General features: G+C 41.4%; 1 protein-coding gene across 3 annotated transcripts in view; it reads left to right on the forward strand.

Annotated features, from left to right (window-relative positions):
* RFTN1 (raftlin, lipid raft linker 1) overlaps positions 1–17176 on the forward strand; it is a 199813-nt gene that overhangs the window by 154495 nt on the left and 28142 nt on the right. For all 3 annotated transcript variants that reach the window (XM_074195752.1, XM_074195750.1, XM_074195751.1), the window contains exon 7: positions 403–518. In XM_074195752.1, the coding sequence (XP_074051853.1) occupies positions 403–518 (116 nt within the window). The remainder of the gene's footprint in view (positions 1–402; positions 519–17176) is intronic.

Consider the following 17176-nt stretch of genomic DNA (forward strand, 5'->3'; position numbering starts at 1 on the left):
CAACAGGAAAGTGGGTAGAAGCCCTCTTACCCAAAACATAGTTTTTTTTTAAAAAAATGCTGTCTGTAAGTGACTTGAGTTTTTCCATGGTTGAGTTCCCCACCCCCCATACTTCTCGAGGTTGTACTTGGAGCCAGGAGGTAGGCGCGTGAAATCAAGTGGTGATTGCTAACAATGAAATTTTGGCTCATAAAATCAAGGATATTATTCAAAACTGCAAGATAAATTAGTCTCATTCATTCTGATGGGGCTAGACTCTATGGCAGTGTGTGCTTTCCTTAATTAACACGCTGAAAAGATGGTCTGATTGAGATTATTAATGGATGCAGTGAAATTTCTGCTGTTTCTACAGCTTCTATGAGGCAGTTTACAGAAAGTCTTTTCTTTTTTTCTGCTGCACAGATTCCTTACACGGCTTGACAGATGGAGTATTCATCTTTGAAGATGTTTCCACAGAAGAGAACAAAACCATTCAGGGCTACGATGCCATTGTTGTTGAACAATGGACCATCCTGGAAGTGAGTGTGTCAGTTATGATTTCTCTTCCTTTGTTTGTTTGTCCCTGGATTCTGTCATAGAGTTTTAACCTGAAGCTCTTATGGTGGCTAATCCTATGGCTGTTTCTCAGCTGTTTTCGTCATGGGTGTCGGTGGACCCTCAGACCACCCCTTGCACCCAACCCCTTCCCACTTCTACCCCTTTGATGTTGATGGTCCTGAATTTACCCTTTTTGTATAAGAAAGCTGTATATGACTGCAACCATCCATCAGCAAGTATCGATTAAGCATCAGTTATGTAATGGGGAGGGTAGCCCAGTAGAAGGAGCCAGCCTAAAAACCAAGAAGACCTGGGTTTGAATCCCAGTTTTGATTTAACCTCTCAGGGATCCAGACGACTCTGCAAGGCTATAGAATTCAGAAAAGTGGTTGATCTGTGTTAGTGGAGAGGATTTCCTCCCCAGGAGTTATCATATCAATGAAATCCCAGTCCTTATGTGTGAGACAGTGTGTGAGCTCTACAGTTATACAGACAGAAGTAAAACAGCTCCTGCCTTCAAGAGGCTTACAGGCTAACAGCTTCTAGGCTAGGAGTCCATATCCTGCCTTTCATCTTTGTCCTTTGCCATTCTGAAATATTTAAAAAGTTTTAATTGATTGATAATTTAATTGGTAGATAAATTTTTCCCATGAAAGGCAGTGGGATGAGTGGACAGAGAGCCAATCAGAGCAAAGGTCTGGGACCCCCAAGCAATTCACCTCCATTTTACAGATGCAGAAACCAATGCTTGGAAAGGCCGAGTGGATAGTAGGGTCAGACAACTAGTCCAAAGAAGGGGAAGAGGATGTGGGATGCTTCTTGTGCCCCACCTTGTATCTTGTCCAAAGTCTTAGCATTCATGGGCTGAATGACTCCTTAGTGGTAGACATGCTAGACACGGTGGAAGATGGGTGGTGAGAATCTGCTCCATTTTGGTGGCTGCTGGCAGAGAAATCACACGAAGCCCCCTCCCCTGTGAGTTTGTCAGGGGAGGATGTATGTATAAACATCCCTGCTGTACTGAAGGAAGCTTCTCTAATTTTAGAAACGCGTGAGTGTTTTTAAGAGCAAAGAGTGATAAAGCCGGCATCTGGGGTGTTTCTCTGTGAAAGGAGAAGCCATCAAAGTGGAGGTGCCCGTCCTAGGGAAAAACATAAAACCAGGTGCCAGGCCAGTGGCTGGAGCCCGTTCTTTACCAGGATATCCCAGTAAGGCCCCCAAAGGAGCCAGGTGAGCACCACGCCATTAGGAAGGACCAAGCTTAGGGGAAAGCTGGTCCTCATCATCATCATCGTCATTCAGAACAATATCAGATTGATTTTCCTTTGAATTTGAATGATGGGCAAATAGAGGCCCGGACTAGTGCCGATAATTTAGCCTGTCTTGACAAACACTTAACCACTGAACTTCAGCTTCCTCATTTGTGAAATGAGCACATAGTAATAGCTAACATTTAGTTATATAGCACTTTAGGGTAGCAAAGTATTTTACAAATATTGTCTCATTTGAGTCTCAAAATGATCTTGCAGGTAGGTGCTTCAATGATCCCCATTTTCAGTTGGGGAAACTGAGGCAGGTAGCATTTATGGGCCCAAAGTTGTTCACTCACTGTCTGAGGCCAGATTTAAACTCCTGCCTTCTTGACTCAAGGCCCAGAGCTTTATGATTGGAATTCATGTAATTATAAGTAATTCCAAAGCAAGTTTAATTGATTGATATTTAATATTCATCTTATAGTTAGTGCTTTTTAAAAAAAACTCTTGGGGCAGCTAGGTGACATAGTGGATAAAGCACCAGCCCTGGAGTCAGGAGTACCTGGGTTCAAATCCGGTCTCAGACACTTAATAATTACCTAGCTGTGTGGCCTTGGGCAAGCCACTTAGCCCCATTTGCCTTGCAAAAACCTAAGAAATAAAAAAATTAAAAAAATAATAAAAAAAAAACTCTTAGTGAACCTAGCCTAACTGGGTTGTTTTGGGAAAAATACTTTTTAAACCATAAAGCTCTATAGAAATGAGAGCAACAGGTGGAATGTTTTGTTCAAATCTGATCTCAGATACTAGTTTTGTGACTTTGGACAAGTCACTTCACCTTGCTTTCCTCAGTTTCCTTATCTGTAAAATAAACTGGAGAAGTAAATGGCAAATCATTCCAGTTTCTCTGCCATGAAAACTCCAGATGGGGTCATGAAGAGTCAGACACAACCGAAAGAAATGAACAACAGCAATAGCAACACCTACATCACAGAATTGTGAGGATCCTATGCAGTTATAATTGAAAAGTACAGTATCTAGTACATTGTAAGCGTCATACAGATTGTTATCTGTTAAATGGCAATAAAAGCAGCCCCTTTTGTGAGGATCCAATGAGGTCAGCATTATAAAAATTATTAGATAGTCCCTGGCCTTTAAGAAGGTGTGGTATATGGGGCGGCTAGGTGGTACAGTGGATAGAACACCAGCCCTGGAGTCAGGAGTACCTGGGTTCAAATCCAACCTCAGACAATAATTACCTAGCTGTGTGACCTTGGGAAAGCCACCCATTGCCTTGAAAAATCTTAAAAAAAAGGTGTGGTATAAATGTTAGAGATTATTAAATGAGTTGTCTTATTAGACTGCATGCTTCATGAAGCCAGGGCTCATGCCTTACTGAAACATTTTCTCTTCCCTAGAATCCAAATACAGTAGGTTTATAATAAATGGATGATGAAATGAATCCGAGAATTAGCAGGGAAGTTTTGTTTTTTTTTTTTTAACAAGGCAAATGGGGTTAAGTGGCTTGCCCAAGCCCACACAGCTAGGTAATTATTAAGTGTCTGAGGCCGGATTTGAACTCAGGTATGCCTGACTCCAGGGCTGGTGCTCTATCCACTGCGCCACCTAGCTGCCCCCAACAGGGAAGTTTTTGAGGGAGGGCTGAAGTATTGGTCCAGCTCCAAAGCCTTGGTTAATGTTACCCCAGGGAGACAAAGGAAAGGATGAATAAAGGGTGCTGGGCTTTGAGGAACCCATTAGAATCATTAGTGCCCCGATTTCATCTAGTAAAGCCTCCTTGGCCTTGCCTAGTCCCTTCTCTCTGGGCCATCTGACGTGATGCTTGAGCACATGGGGTAGAGGTAGGGAGCCCACGTGCAGGAGGAGTCATGGGTGTTCTGTCTGAGCTGAAAAACTTAAATGTTTTACTTAACAGTCATTAAGGGTGGGTCATTAAGGGAGGACTTGGTGGTTTGTTGAGGGAGACAACTTGATGGCAGCAGCTGGCCATCTCTTGAAAGAACAGTGTAGGCTGTTCTCACCAGATCCTCGTGGGTTCTTTCTGTGGCCTTCATCTTTAAGTGAAAAGGGGAGAGAAGACCCAGGGCTCCACGTCCTTTGTCTGCCTTGAGCATTCAGTTGTAGTCACCTGTTGGGGACACTATTGGGTACCTGTGATCGCCTCCAGCGGGCAGTCCCTCCATTGAGGCAGATTGCAGATGCCCCACACCTGGGCATCTCAGGAGACTCTCATTCTATCTCTTAGTTTAATTTTTCTTTGGGGAGGGGGGAAACATTTAAAGTGTTTAAAATATGCATCCTGTTGTCATAGGAATGTGGTAGCTAGAGAAAGAGAGGCTAGGTTTTAAGGTTAAGGCATAAAAATTGGGGTGGGGAGGGAAGCTTACTTTTTAAAACTCAGAAATTTTATGATTGTTCTCAACAAGACTGGTTTTGGCAGAGACCCCAAGTTACCTCCCCATGTTTTAAACTTTTGTTCTATGTATGATGAAGATTCAGAACTAGAAAAGTACCTAAAATTGTAGAGTATTAGAGCCGGGAAAGACCTTAGCTGTCCCCATGAGGGTCATCCAGACTCTGCCTGAAGACCTCTTGGGGAGGGTCACCACCTTCCTAACAAGGCTGTTCTACTTTGGGAAGGCTACCCTGACAGTGAACCTCATTTAATGTCTTTGTAATTTCCTCCCATTGTTTCTGGTTCTACTATGTGGGACCCAATAGAACATATCTTATGCTCCTTCAGATGATGACCCCTCAAGTTCTGGAAGGTAACTCCATGCCCTCCCACCCTGAAAGGTCTTCTCAGGCCTAAGGGTTCCAACATCTTTCATTGAACAGATGAGGAAACCGAATCCCAGAAAGAGAGAATAACTTGTGAAGGGTAAGACAGATATAATCGGCTGTCGATTTTGGACTTGAACCCAAGACTTCCAGGTTTAATATTCTTTCCAGAATCTTAATTTTATCATTGTTGTTGTTTACTTGTGTCTGACTCCTCATGACCCCTTTGAGGGTTTTGCCATTTTCTTCTCCAGCTCCTTTTTCATGTGAGGAAAGTGAGGCAAACAGGGTTCAGTGACTTGCTCAGGGTCACACATCTGAGTTCAGATTTGAACTCGGGTCTTTCCTGAATCCAGGCCCAGCACTTTCTCCACCTATCTGCCCATGTACTCTAAGTACTCACTCCATAAGTTTTCCACTGCCTCTCTTTCTACTTCTTCCAATTTTCACACATTCCTATGTCTTGGATGATAAACCTCACAGAAAACTTCTTCTTACTTTATCTGACTTTTCACAGGAAACCTTGGGAATAAAATGGGCATTAACAACCTTCTATGAGTGCTTGTTTTCTAAAAAAGATCTTACTCTTAATGTTTTCTTTGATATTTAATAGTTAACATTTTATTCTTTTCTAGGCTTGGTATTTGTGGTTGCTTAGATTGATAGAGTGTCAGAGTTGGCATCCTGCCCAACCCTCATTTTAGAGAAGAGGAAACTGAGGCCAGAAGGGATCAGGTGACTCACTGTCGGCAATGATTGCAGCTGGGGTGGGGGCAGTGGCATTTTCATTGAACCGACCTTCAGCATATCCCTTTCCCTTAAGTGGTCTGGAACATTTTCGAATCTTACAGAATCAAAACAGAAGTGAAAACAGAGACCCCACCCAGGTGAGAACATCCCCTGAGCACAGACCTCCACCGGCTGGGTTCACCGGATGGCCCCTGCCCTGGGATTAGCTTTCTGTTGTCTCAGCAAAAAAGTGGGAGGTGAAGGGCTCACCTTCTCTGGCAGCATCCCTTCCCCTCCTCTCTTCTGTTGCCTAGCACACTTCGGGGGTCAGGAGAGGGGACCCTTTGCTTTCCCAGCAACCCGTGACCTCCCTGACTCAGCCCATAGGAAGTGCCTAGCTCACCTTTCTCCCACCAGTGACCCTTCCTGTTTCCTCCTGCTCCTGGCAACCCTCCCCCTTCAGATGGATTCATCCTCACTTCCTGCGTGGTCCTTTTTACCTCTGACTGCAGTGCTACTAAAAAGTCGCCAACATGACCTTAGAAAGAGCATCCTTTCCATGTTGGCATCTCTTCCTTCCCTAGGTGCCATTTTTGTGGTCTTCCCAAGATGTCATCCTGAGATGTGAGGACCAGAGGGGCCTCTGGTCCAGCCTCTTCATTTTACAGATCAGGAACCCCTAGCCAAGCTCTTGACTTGCCTCAGGTAGAATTTGAAACTAGCTTTTCCTTACTCCAGATCCAGCCCTCTATTATTTATTATTAATATTATTAAATATTAATAAATATTAATATTAAAGAATAATTTTATTGAGGTGGGGAGAAGACCGCATCAGGTGAACAGAAAGAATAATCCTACTTTTTTTCTCAGTGTAAGGAGGTGTAGAAGGAGTCACTTGAGACTGTTAAATGGATTGAAATGTGTATCAATTGGTCATTCGTGATGTCATTTAAACCCTGGGAAGGTCACAGGATTAATTTTTCTTTTCTTTTTTTTTATATGTTTTCCTTGGGTTTATAGACCAAAGGGAAAACGTTAAGGATAAACCATGGGGAATGGAAACATGTATCCAGAGATTGGTTTTCTTTTCTTGTTTATGCAAGATGTGATTCGTGACCTATTTGGAGTCTTTTAATTAGTTAAATAAAAGCAACAAGGGTCCCATGATTGTCCTGAAAATGTTTATTGTTAATATAACTTCATCAACGTGTCAGGGAATGCCTTCTGCCTCTGGGTCCTCTGCTGTATAAATTCTGCTCTTAACTGCTTTCCACTGATATATTTCTATTTTCTGGCTTGAGACAGAGAGTGTGGAATGTTCCTGTCGTCTCTCACCGTTGTTTAGCTGAACCAAGATCCCATAATTCCTCTTGTTTCCTTTTTTACTAATTTCTTTCTCTCCTTTCACTATTTGAGCGTGTATGTGATCCATTCGTTATTTCTCAAGAAATTGCTTTTATTGTTTTTGATGTTTTATTGATGTTATTTCATTTTAACTCCTTTCTGATTTTTTTGTTGGTTTCTTTTTGCTTGTCTCTTTAGTCCCTAACACCTTTTCATAATATCATGGTTTTTCTTTGGGTTTCCCATTGCTTTCTGGTAACTTTTTCATTTCTCAGGAGAATTTTCTTTCTCTTCAACCTATCTTTGATGATTTTGTTTTTGAGAGGACTCATGAGGAGTTAGGTATTTTGCAAATTCTCATCTTCCCCAGACATCTTACACTTCTAATTTTTTCCAAGTATTTTTCCACATCTCATTTCATCTTCACTGCTTTGTAAGGTAGAGTATATATCCCCTGTTATACAGAGAGAGAAACTGAGGCACAAAGTAGTAAAAGTAACTTCCTGGAGTTTTCAAGGGTAGTAAATTGGTGTGCCTTGAAAGGCAGGCAGAAGAAGTTGGATATGGGTCTAGGGGCTGTCAGAGTGTCCAGTAAGTTTTTAAGGAGAGGAGTAAATTGAGACAATAGTATTTTGGGAAAATGTGTCTCATTGTGGTACATGCAGCTAAGAGGCTGATATAGTCATCTTAGAGAGATGTGATGAGGGTCTCCCTCAGAGCACTGAAGAAAGGAATGGAAAGGAAGGGGAAAGCAGATGTTTTGACAAATTAGGGGAGGGAGAATTACCAGAGTAAGCTTACTGTTAGCTTTGGCTTCACTTTGACCTTGTCAACATAGCCACAGTGGACACTTTTGTACCCACATAGACCCTGGATGAGTTACAGACACAAGTTGGGACGATTCTTGAAAAGTTACCCGTTAGAGAAATATTTACCAAGTTCCCACTACGTCTAAGACCCTATACAAACTTCTTTAATAAAACAAAGTCAGACAGGAGGCATTAATTCTCTTTTGACTCAAGAGCAAGTGTTGGCATTAAAAATGAACGCCTGCCCCAGATCCTTTTAGCACCCATCAATAATTTTATTTAGTTTTCAAGATTACTGAGGGGTGATGAAAGACCACAAATCAAGAATGAGATTTTAAGAAGGATAAGTAAAATGAAGCCATGAAAAGCACCTTGTTACTATTGCATGGTCCAATTTATATAGAAGTCTGAGTGTATTCACAGATTAGAGAGTGAAGAGACCATGTGAGCCAGTCCTGAGGCATCTGAAACCCAAGGTGCTTAAGGGACTTGTCTAAAGTCAATCTAAGTAAAATGGATCAGAAGCTAGATTTAAACTCAGGTCCTCTGAAGGGCCAGTGCTCTTTCGCTCTACCAAGAGGAGTATGAAAATTGCCTTCTGTGAGAGGGGATGGAGGTAGGATTTTAGTCTTCTAAACCTCCAGAAAGCCTTTTCTTCTCTTAACTAAAATTAATGTACATAAATATTTTCATTCATATTTAGAATATAGCATGATATGATAGGCAACAGATTTTTAAGAACCTTAATGAATTAGTTGAATTTTACATTTTAATTAGTAAACATTTATAAAGCACCTATTAAGTTACAGAAATTATACTAAAGACACAAACAATAAAATGAAAGAGTCCCTGCCCACATGGAGCTTACAGTCTATTGAAGATAAAACAAAAAAAAGGAAGCTGAAAGTGGTGGTGGGAGGAGAAGAGATGTTGCAGAAGAGGATACTGGGGAAGGGGTCCATGACGGAGTCTAGTTCAAGACACCATGGAAATGAAGAGTTGTCTGCCTAGGAGCCCTCTTAAAATGGCAGTTTTGGAAAGCCTTGACATCGCTGTTTCCAGTGAGAGGTTATTGAAGGTGTTAGATCATCTGTCCTTTGAACAAAGATGAAGATTTCAATGATGCGAACTTCATTCCCTCCAGAGGCAGTCTGCTGTGGGAAGTGTTCTAAAACATGGAAGGTCAATCAACATACATCTATTAAATGTCTATCATATGCAAAGAAATCCCAACTAATGGTGGACACAACATGCAAGCAACTACATTCTCACTAGATTGGTATGGACTAAATGGACAGTAATCTCAGAAGGAAGTCATTCCCGTTAAAGAGATCAGGAAGGATTCTTGCAGATGATAGAATTTTAGTTGAGACTTGAAGAAAACCAGGAGACAGAGTTGAGGAGGGAGGACATTCTAGGAAAGATTGGCACCAACATCAGAAACCCCAGGTTCAAGCTTTGTCCCTGGTGCTGCTGCCAGTAGGGACTTCGGCAAGCTCCTAGATCTTTGAAGTGACTTTTCCAGAAAAGAACTAACCTTGGGCAGCTAGATGGCACGGTGGCTAGAGCACTGACCCTGATTTATTGATTGATCTACACAGCTATGAGACTTCTTTCAGATGGATCCATCCATGAGCCTTTGGACCATTTCTTCATTCTTTCTGCTTATAGCCATCCCTCTTGGAACTCTCTGAGCAGCAGCTGCTCAGCTGGCCTTTGGTCGATCACCTGGTCCACATTTGTGAAGCATCTACTGTATGTCAGTCTCTTTCCGAAGAAACTTGTCCCTAGGGACTTTGGATAGTGGCTGTAAAGGCCTGCACCTGTGTCTAGACTATGAGCTCCATTTTGGGCAGACTTCTCAGAGACCCCTCTCAGTGATAAAGGTGAAACAAGTCATGAGGAAGATGCTGACCTGCATTTGTGGAAGGTCTTCTATTTACCAGTGAGGTGGTGATGTCATTGGTCAGACTAATGCTACAGAGTTTGTTAGGGGATTTGGGGGTGAGAGTTTGTTTAAGAAAGGGCAAATCTAGTTAGGAACAAAACTATGACAGTCATGGATTTCCCCTTTTGTTTTGTTTCTTCTTTTACAACACAACTGATGTGGAAATATGATTAATATGATTATACATGTATGACCCATATCAGATTGCTCGCCATCATGGGAAGAGAGGGGAGGAGAAAAATCTTGAACTCAAAATCTTATAGAAGTGAATGTTGAAAATGGATAAATAAAATGCCAAGGGTAACTCTAGCAACTGAATATTTCAAATGTTGTTATGGCTTAAGAGAATATTTCCCAAATGTGGCTTCCAAAGCACCCAAGGAGAGGATGATGTTTGACGTGGGAAAAATTCAGACTTGGAAAAGCCATTATTTTGAATATTAACCCATGAGCCTTTTACCCACCTCCCTATTGGGAAAAGAAATTGAGGGCAGGGCCATGGCTCAAACCCCCTGATCCTGGGAACCCTGAAAGAGGCTCCTGCCACTTGGCAATGAGGAAATGTTAGTTTTTACATCTGCTTCCTCTACCAGCTAACATTCTCTACTGACCTAGTTCTCACCATTCTCTGCCTACTCAAATGATCTGGTTTCTATTTCTCTCTTTGTTCTTCCTTTACCCCCTAAAGAATCTAATTGCTTGAGGAGGAGTTTTCAAGTTTTGTCTTTGGATCCCCTGAATCCAACCTTGATTGGTATGTTGTAAAACAGTGTCATCCTGTGCAGTAAATGTCTTTGTCGGACCCCCACTCCATCTAGTTTATGGTTAGGGTTTAATTTGCACTATGATAAATACCCATTTTTGGTGCATACCAGTTTTTTTCCCCCCTTTTAAATGGGATCTCATTTTAGTAGTATGGTCACCATTCAGGGCCAGCCTTTATTCGGACCAGTACAGGGTTAGTTGGCTATTAGTATACCTAGAATGTGGATCCTAGATTTAGAAGTTCTCTAACTTCTTCAGTTTAAGAATGAGAAAACTGAGACAAAAAGGTTAAATGCCTGGAAATCATACAGTAGTAATGGAGGTGGTAGTGGTGGCGGCGGCAGCAATAGTAGCAGCAGCAGCAGAGGTAGTAACAAGTATTTGTGTAGTGATTTAAGATTTACAAAGTGCTTAAAATATTACATTATTTAATCTTCGCAACAACCACAGGAGGTGTTGCTATTATTTATCCCCATTCTATGGTTGAGGAAGCTGAGGTGTATGGAGGTTAAGTTGCCCAGGGTCTCAGAGCTACTAAAAATCGAAGGTGGGATTTGAATTCAGGTGTCCTACCTGAGGCAACAAGGTGACCCTGTGGATACAGCAGGCTTGGGTGCAACTGGCCATAACTACTCACTAGCTGTGTGATCCCAGGCAAGTCCCTTAACGGCTGTCTGCCTCACTTTTCTCATCTGTAAAATAGGAACAATAGCAACCCCTCCCTCCCAGGCTTGTTGTGAGGAAATATATTTTTAAGTTGATAGTGATATAAATGCTTATTTCCTTCATCCTTCCGGTGTTCTATCCATTGGGCCACATAGCTGCCCAGAGGCAGATTTTGAACTCCAAATAACCATAAGCAACGGCCTATTGTTTATTCTAGATTCCCACATGACTTGCCTTTTCTTATTCCTAACTATGAGAATTCACGTTCTCATGATGTGAAGGGTCTGTGATTTCAAAGATAAAGAGAGCTCCATCCAAACAATCTGTTTGTCTGTGATTTAATAGATAATTCCTAAGAAGACTAAGGAGAAAAGATTTGTCCATGATTTTCTTCCTTCCCAAAATCCTCTGGTGCTTTTTGTGTTCATCCCAAAGATTTTATGGAAAAACCTCAAATCCAAAGGTTCATCGTACTGACAACCATGGAAAATGGATCAGAGACAGAATTGGAATCCAAGTCTTCCTGACTCCAGTCTCAGCCTTCTCTCCCCCATGCCATGGGAAAAGTCTTTTTATAGCTTTCTTTTTCTAAGTAGAAAGCAGGGTTAAAAATGAACAAATTATTGCCCATGAAAATGTGCCTCCTCTCTTTTTAATTCTAGGCCAAAAGATTGTTTTGGAACTGAAAAAAAAAATCTACCCCCCCCCCCACAAAGTATTTTCACTCCTTACTTATCAAGGCAACTGAGAAGGACAGCACTTGATAGAGAAAGTGATGCTTGTCTAATTGGTCTCAAACAAAGCAGCTTCCAAAGCCTAATGGCACTGATGGGCTTGGTGTGGATGCATCTAAAATGTCAGTTTGCTGAGGGTGTTGGCCTTGCAGCTGGCACAGTATGTGGTCCTGCCAAACAACAGACAGGATGTAATCACTGGGGCTGCTTAACAGTTTTAATGCAGAGGAGTAGGAGTAGCATCTTCCTTGCAAATGGATAGCAAAATCTCCCTCTTCTCCCCTAAAAAATGCCTTCCCCCACCCTCTTAACACTCAAGATGTCAAGTTACATTATTTCCTCTTTAATCTGGGAGTTTGGGCATTAATAGATACAGGAGGGCTTCTGTTCTGCCTGGATGAGTAGTTGTAGGCTGGCCCCTCTAATAAACTATAAAGCACTGAACTGCTCCCTTCCACTCATCCACCATCTCCCCTTCCCCTGACTTAGAGGAAGGACAAGGCTAATTGACCTTTCCTAAAGGTCAGTAGATTGTCCTCTGATAGATGGAGACTCCCCTACTCCAGTATTATGGCATATGAGAATCATAAGCTTTCTGAAGGACCAACTCTTGCTATAGTTCTGAATAAATGAACTGATGAACAAACAAACAAATGAATAAACAAAAGAATGAATGGACAGGAAGAAAAAAAGAAAAAATAATGGCAGCCTCAGTATAAAGAAGCTTTGGATTTGTAGTTTTTCAGCATGTAGCCAATATTTGGGAAGACTGAAAAGCATCCAAAGGATTTTTGCGAAGAATAGAGAGAGAGAGAGAGAGAGACCAATGGGCCCTCTTCCCTGTTTCCCTTTGTCTTTCCCTCTCCACAATCTAAGAGTTGTGTTATTCTAAGGTAAATGGATAATTATGTTAAAATAATAGATTCTAAAAAAAAGACAAAATTTTAAAATTTGTTTCATTGTTTTTATATATTACAGTTAATAGTAAGTGCATGAAATTCAGTCAGAGCTATGGTTTAAATTCTAGATCTGCAGTTTATTATCTGCATGGATAATGGAAGTCCCTTTGAATCTCAGTTTCCTCATCTGTAAAGTGAGAGGGATAAACTCAATGGCCTCTAAAGCCCCTTGCTATAGATTTGTGATCTTTTGACCTCTGCCCCTGAGCCAGGACACTTCTCTAAGATAGGACCTTTTCTTCAATGTGGGATTTTTTTAAAAATAATTTCTCATTTTTTTAGTGTGGGATGGTAGCAGTAGCTTACCGCCCAGCATGCTGCCATAAATTAGACTCCTGAGCCCCAGGTCTCTGACGGGGTCACAACTTGTCTGGCACAACTGAAACAGGAGGTGGTCATATCAGCCCTGAGCACAGTAAAAATTAATAGCATGAGACCCACTGCCATAAATAAATAGCTGTTACATTATTTTACCTCTTCCCGATAAGGCTGGGTGGTCCAGTGACTTAATTTTCACTTACGTTTTCATGCTAGCTATCTCCATGGACACTTGGCCTTGCTCAGAAGTGTGGGCATGATATTAATAATAATAATAATAAGTTCTACTCTCACTCTCCTGAGCACAATGTCTATTCTGCAAGCCTTAAGACCGTTAGAAAAGTTAATGAGCATTGCGAGGAATAAATGATAGTGAGAAATAATTTATAGGGAGAACTGAGTAAAGAAACAAAACCTTGAAGAATTTGAGACTCGGGTATGGTGAATAGAGTATAAAACCTGGAATCAGGAAGAACTGTATTTAGGTCCCTCTAAGAAGCTTAGAATCTATGTGACTCGACTGAGGTCTGTAATCTAAGACTTTAGTTTCCCTCTCTAAAAAATAAAGGAGCTGAACTCAGTAAGCTTGAAGGCCCCTGTCAGCCACATTTTGTGATTTTAATGATTTCTTGACATCCCATATACTTTTCACCTAGCCGATCTTTAAGGTCCAACACTTAACAGAGTCGAACTCTGCAAAATGGATGTGAGAGCATTGGAAACAATGGTGCAGACAATACCTGCTTTTAACTCCAGGTGAATGGACTAGCACACACCTGAGGGCACTCATCTTAGGCTTTCAGGTGAAGGAGAAGAGGTTTCTGAGATCAGCTCCAGCAGGATACTTCTAATTCTACCCCAAACATGATTTCGGCTCTCAGGTTCAGTTATCATCTCTCTATACAGATTATTAAATCTATTCATTCATTTTTCGGAGTACACAGTACATAGTTTTTTGGTTTTTGATTTTTGCAAGGCAATGGCGTTAAGTGACTTGCCCAAGGTCACACAGCTAAGTAAGTATTAAATGTCTGAGGCCAGATTTGAATTCAGTTCTTCCTGAATCCAGGACTGATACTGCATCCACTGCACCACCTAGCTGTCCCCTATAGTGGACCCTTAATAAATGATTATTGACTCCACCAACTGAGCCTTTTCCCTCCACTCTCTCACCTCACCAGTTAATGTTATACAAGTAAAACAGGGCTGAAAAAAACCAAAGCAAATTCTTTGTTTTCTGAGTATGTTATGTTGGCATAATCATATATCCACTGGGACTTTTTTCAGGGGCTTTGTGGTTGACAAAAAAGAGGGAAAATCAGGGGGCAGCTAGGTGGTACAGTGGATAAAGCACCTGCCCTAGAGTCAGGAGTACCTGGGTTCAAATCCGGTCTCAGACACTTGATAATTACCTAGCTGTGTGGCCTTGGGCAAGCCACTTAACCCCATTTGCCTTACAAAAACCTAAAAAAAGAGGGAAAATCCTCTTATCCAACTACCGCAAGATTGAGTGCTCTTTTCCCTTCCTCCTATGTGCTTGAAGGGAATGGTAGTAAGAAAGGACTACCTTGGGGTGAAAAGGACAGGGTAGAAATAGGAGTATATTGCTGAATGTGCCCTCAGATATCTCTGTTCTTTCAACTGAAAGCACAGATCATGGGTGGCATGATCTATGCCAGAGCAGGTATACATGTTGTTCATTCAGCAACTGAGTTAGAATTAGATATTATCCCCAAAATTGCTTTAGGTATTCTCATGTCCATTTTGCAGATTGATAGACAAAGGTTAAAGTTCTAAAATACAATTGTGTGCTTTGTTTGCTTTGGATCTCTACCTTTGATTTCATTAATATTGGGAACTTGGGGCATAGAAAATCCCTCCACCTAAACAGATTAGTACCTCCTCTATAACTTAAAAACTTAGAAAGCTTTCTGAGGACCTTGAAAAGTTAAGTGACTTGTCCGAGGGCATATGGGCATAAAAATTGGAGGTGAGATTTGAACCCTTGATCTCTAACTAGAACCAAAGCTCCTTCTACATTGTGTTTCCTTCCCCATCTCTAGTGAGTAAAACTTTTTCAATATAGAGAAAGTGTGTAGGAATGATAGGAAAGGAAGCCAACTAAGTTCTGTAAGAAGTATTTTAGGGTCAGATGTCCCTCTTTAGGCTCATAGATTTAAAGCTGAAAGTTTGTCTAGGTCAAACCACCCATTCCCTACAGTTGAGAACCAGAGAGTGACTTGCTCAAACTCACATAATTATTAAGTAACAGAATCAGGATTTGAACCCAGGATTTCCAGCTCCAATTCCACATTCTTTCCACTGCACAGCACTGCAACCCTTTAATTTTTTCCCTTGGCTTTCCTTCCTTATCAATACCATGTAACAAACACTGGCAAAAAGCCTCCAAAATGTCATTTGGGAAGGCCCCTGTTGAATTAGTGACCAGGTTAGGATTATCATGCAGCTCATTACCCACCTAACTCCTCTCTTCCTACATTCACCCACATATCTCCTCCTTTCTCCCAGCGAAAAAGGTCAGAGTATCTTTTCTGCTTTTGAGGTTAAATGAAGAAGCCTGAGGCCCATAGAACAAACTTAACTAAAAGTCTTGGGACTCCTAGAGCCCTTAATTTATTACAGGCTTTGTTGTGTGGCTAATTAATATGTGCAATGGATGTCCAGCAAGAGGCCACTCTAATTAGCTAGGGAAATATTTTGGAATGTATTTGCCAAAACTTAAAGAAGCAAAGATTTTGTCTGTAAAGGCATTTGCTCCATTAGTGTATATCCCAGCCTTGGAAAAGTCTCTTAGACTTTCTGTATCTCAGTTTCTTTATCTATCAAATGAACAGGGTATAGATTAGATCGCAGGTCCTTAACTTTTGTGTGTCATGAATTCCTTTGACTAGGGAAGCCTATGGACCCCTTCTCAGGGGAAAGTTTTTTAAATACATAGAATGAAATAAATAAAATTACAAACAACAAACAAGCAAAAAACCCTAATTAAACAGATAAAGTTATCCAAATATTTTTTGAAAATACAGAAACACACTAAATTGACTCCAGATTAAGAATCTGGATGAATTCTTGGGCCCCTTCCAGTTCAAAATCTATGATTTCTGAACACATCTATCACTGTTAATGGCCTTTGAGAAGTTCTTAGGCCATAAAATTCCATCCCCAGGGTTGGCACCATCGCCAGTCTGGTCTTCCACGTCTCTGGACTCAGGCTGGCCCACAAGCAATCACTGAGCCTGAATCAGCTTCTTGGAGGTCCCAGACTTGGGTTGTTTGAGTAGAGCTTCAGGGAGTCAGGACTACCTCCAACTATGTTGAATCTTTGTAGTTTAGCAGATAAGTCTTTGTACCCATTCTTAGCTAAAGTCCTTAAGAAAGGCATCTTGCTCCTAATACTTCTACCTCCTCTTCTCTTATTGTCTTCTAAACGTTCTTATTATCTGGCTTCCAACCTCAACCTTCATTCAATGGAACTAGCCTCTCAAAGTAACCAGTCATCTCTCAATTCTCTAATCCAATGGCTATTCATCCTGCTTTCGTCTTTTTCCTGAGCTTCCATCCTTCATTCTTTTGGACATCTGGGACTATATGTCTCAGAGGCATCCCAAACTCAATATCCCAAAAAAAGCTCATATTTACCCCAAACTCTCCCTTTTTTATGAGCACCATCTTCCAAATCACTGAGGCTTGCATCCTCTGTATCACCTCCTCCTCCCTTATATTCCACCCATTGCCATTTCTTGAAGCAGCTAGGTGACGCTAGGTCTGGAGTCAGAAAGGCTCAGTTCTTGAGTTTAAATCCAGTCTCAGATACTTACTAGCTGTGTGACCCTGGGCAAGTCACTTCAGTCTGTTTGCCTCAGTTTCCTCATCTGTCAAATGAGCTGAGAAGGAAATGGCAAGCCACTATGGTATCTTTGCCAATAAAACCCAATGAGTCACGAAGAGTCAGATGAAAATGAAATGACTGAACAAGAAGACAAGTTTCTTGGCTTTTCTACCTTTACTGCTAAGTCCCCTTCTCTCCTCCTACACTACCACCATCTTTAGTTTTGGCCCCATACGCTATCATCTGGTACTCCAAGATGGCCTTGGTCTCCCTGAATCAACTCTTTCCTCACTCCATTCAGTTGCCAAACTGACCCTGTCACATACCCCTTCACCCCCCCCAACAAACTCCAGTTGCTCCCTATTTCCTCCTGAACCAATTATGAAGCTTTGTGTCTGGCCCCTTCCATCATTCTTATCGTATATTATATTCCCTTCTTTGCCTTCTACAATCCAAGGATGC

This window comes from Macrotis lagotis, chromosome 7 (assembly GCF_037893015.1).
Source record: "Macrotis lagotis isolate mMagLag1 chromosome 7, bilby.v1.9.chrom.fasta, whole genome shotgun sequence".
Taxonomy (NCBI): Eukaryota; Metazoa; Chordata; class Mammalia; order Peramelemorphia; family Peramelidae; genus Macrotis; species Macrotis lagotis.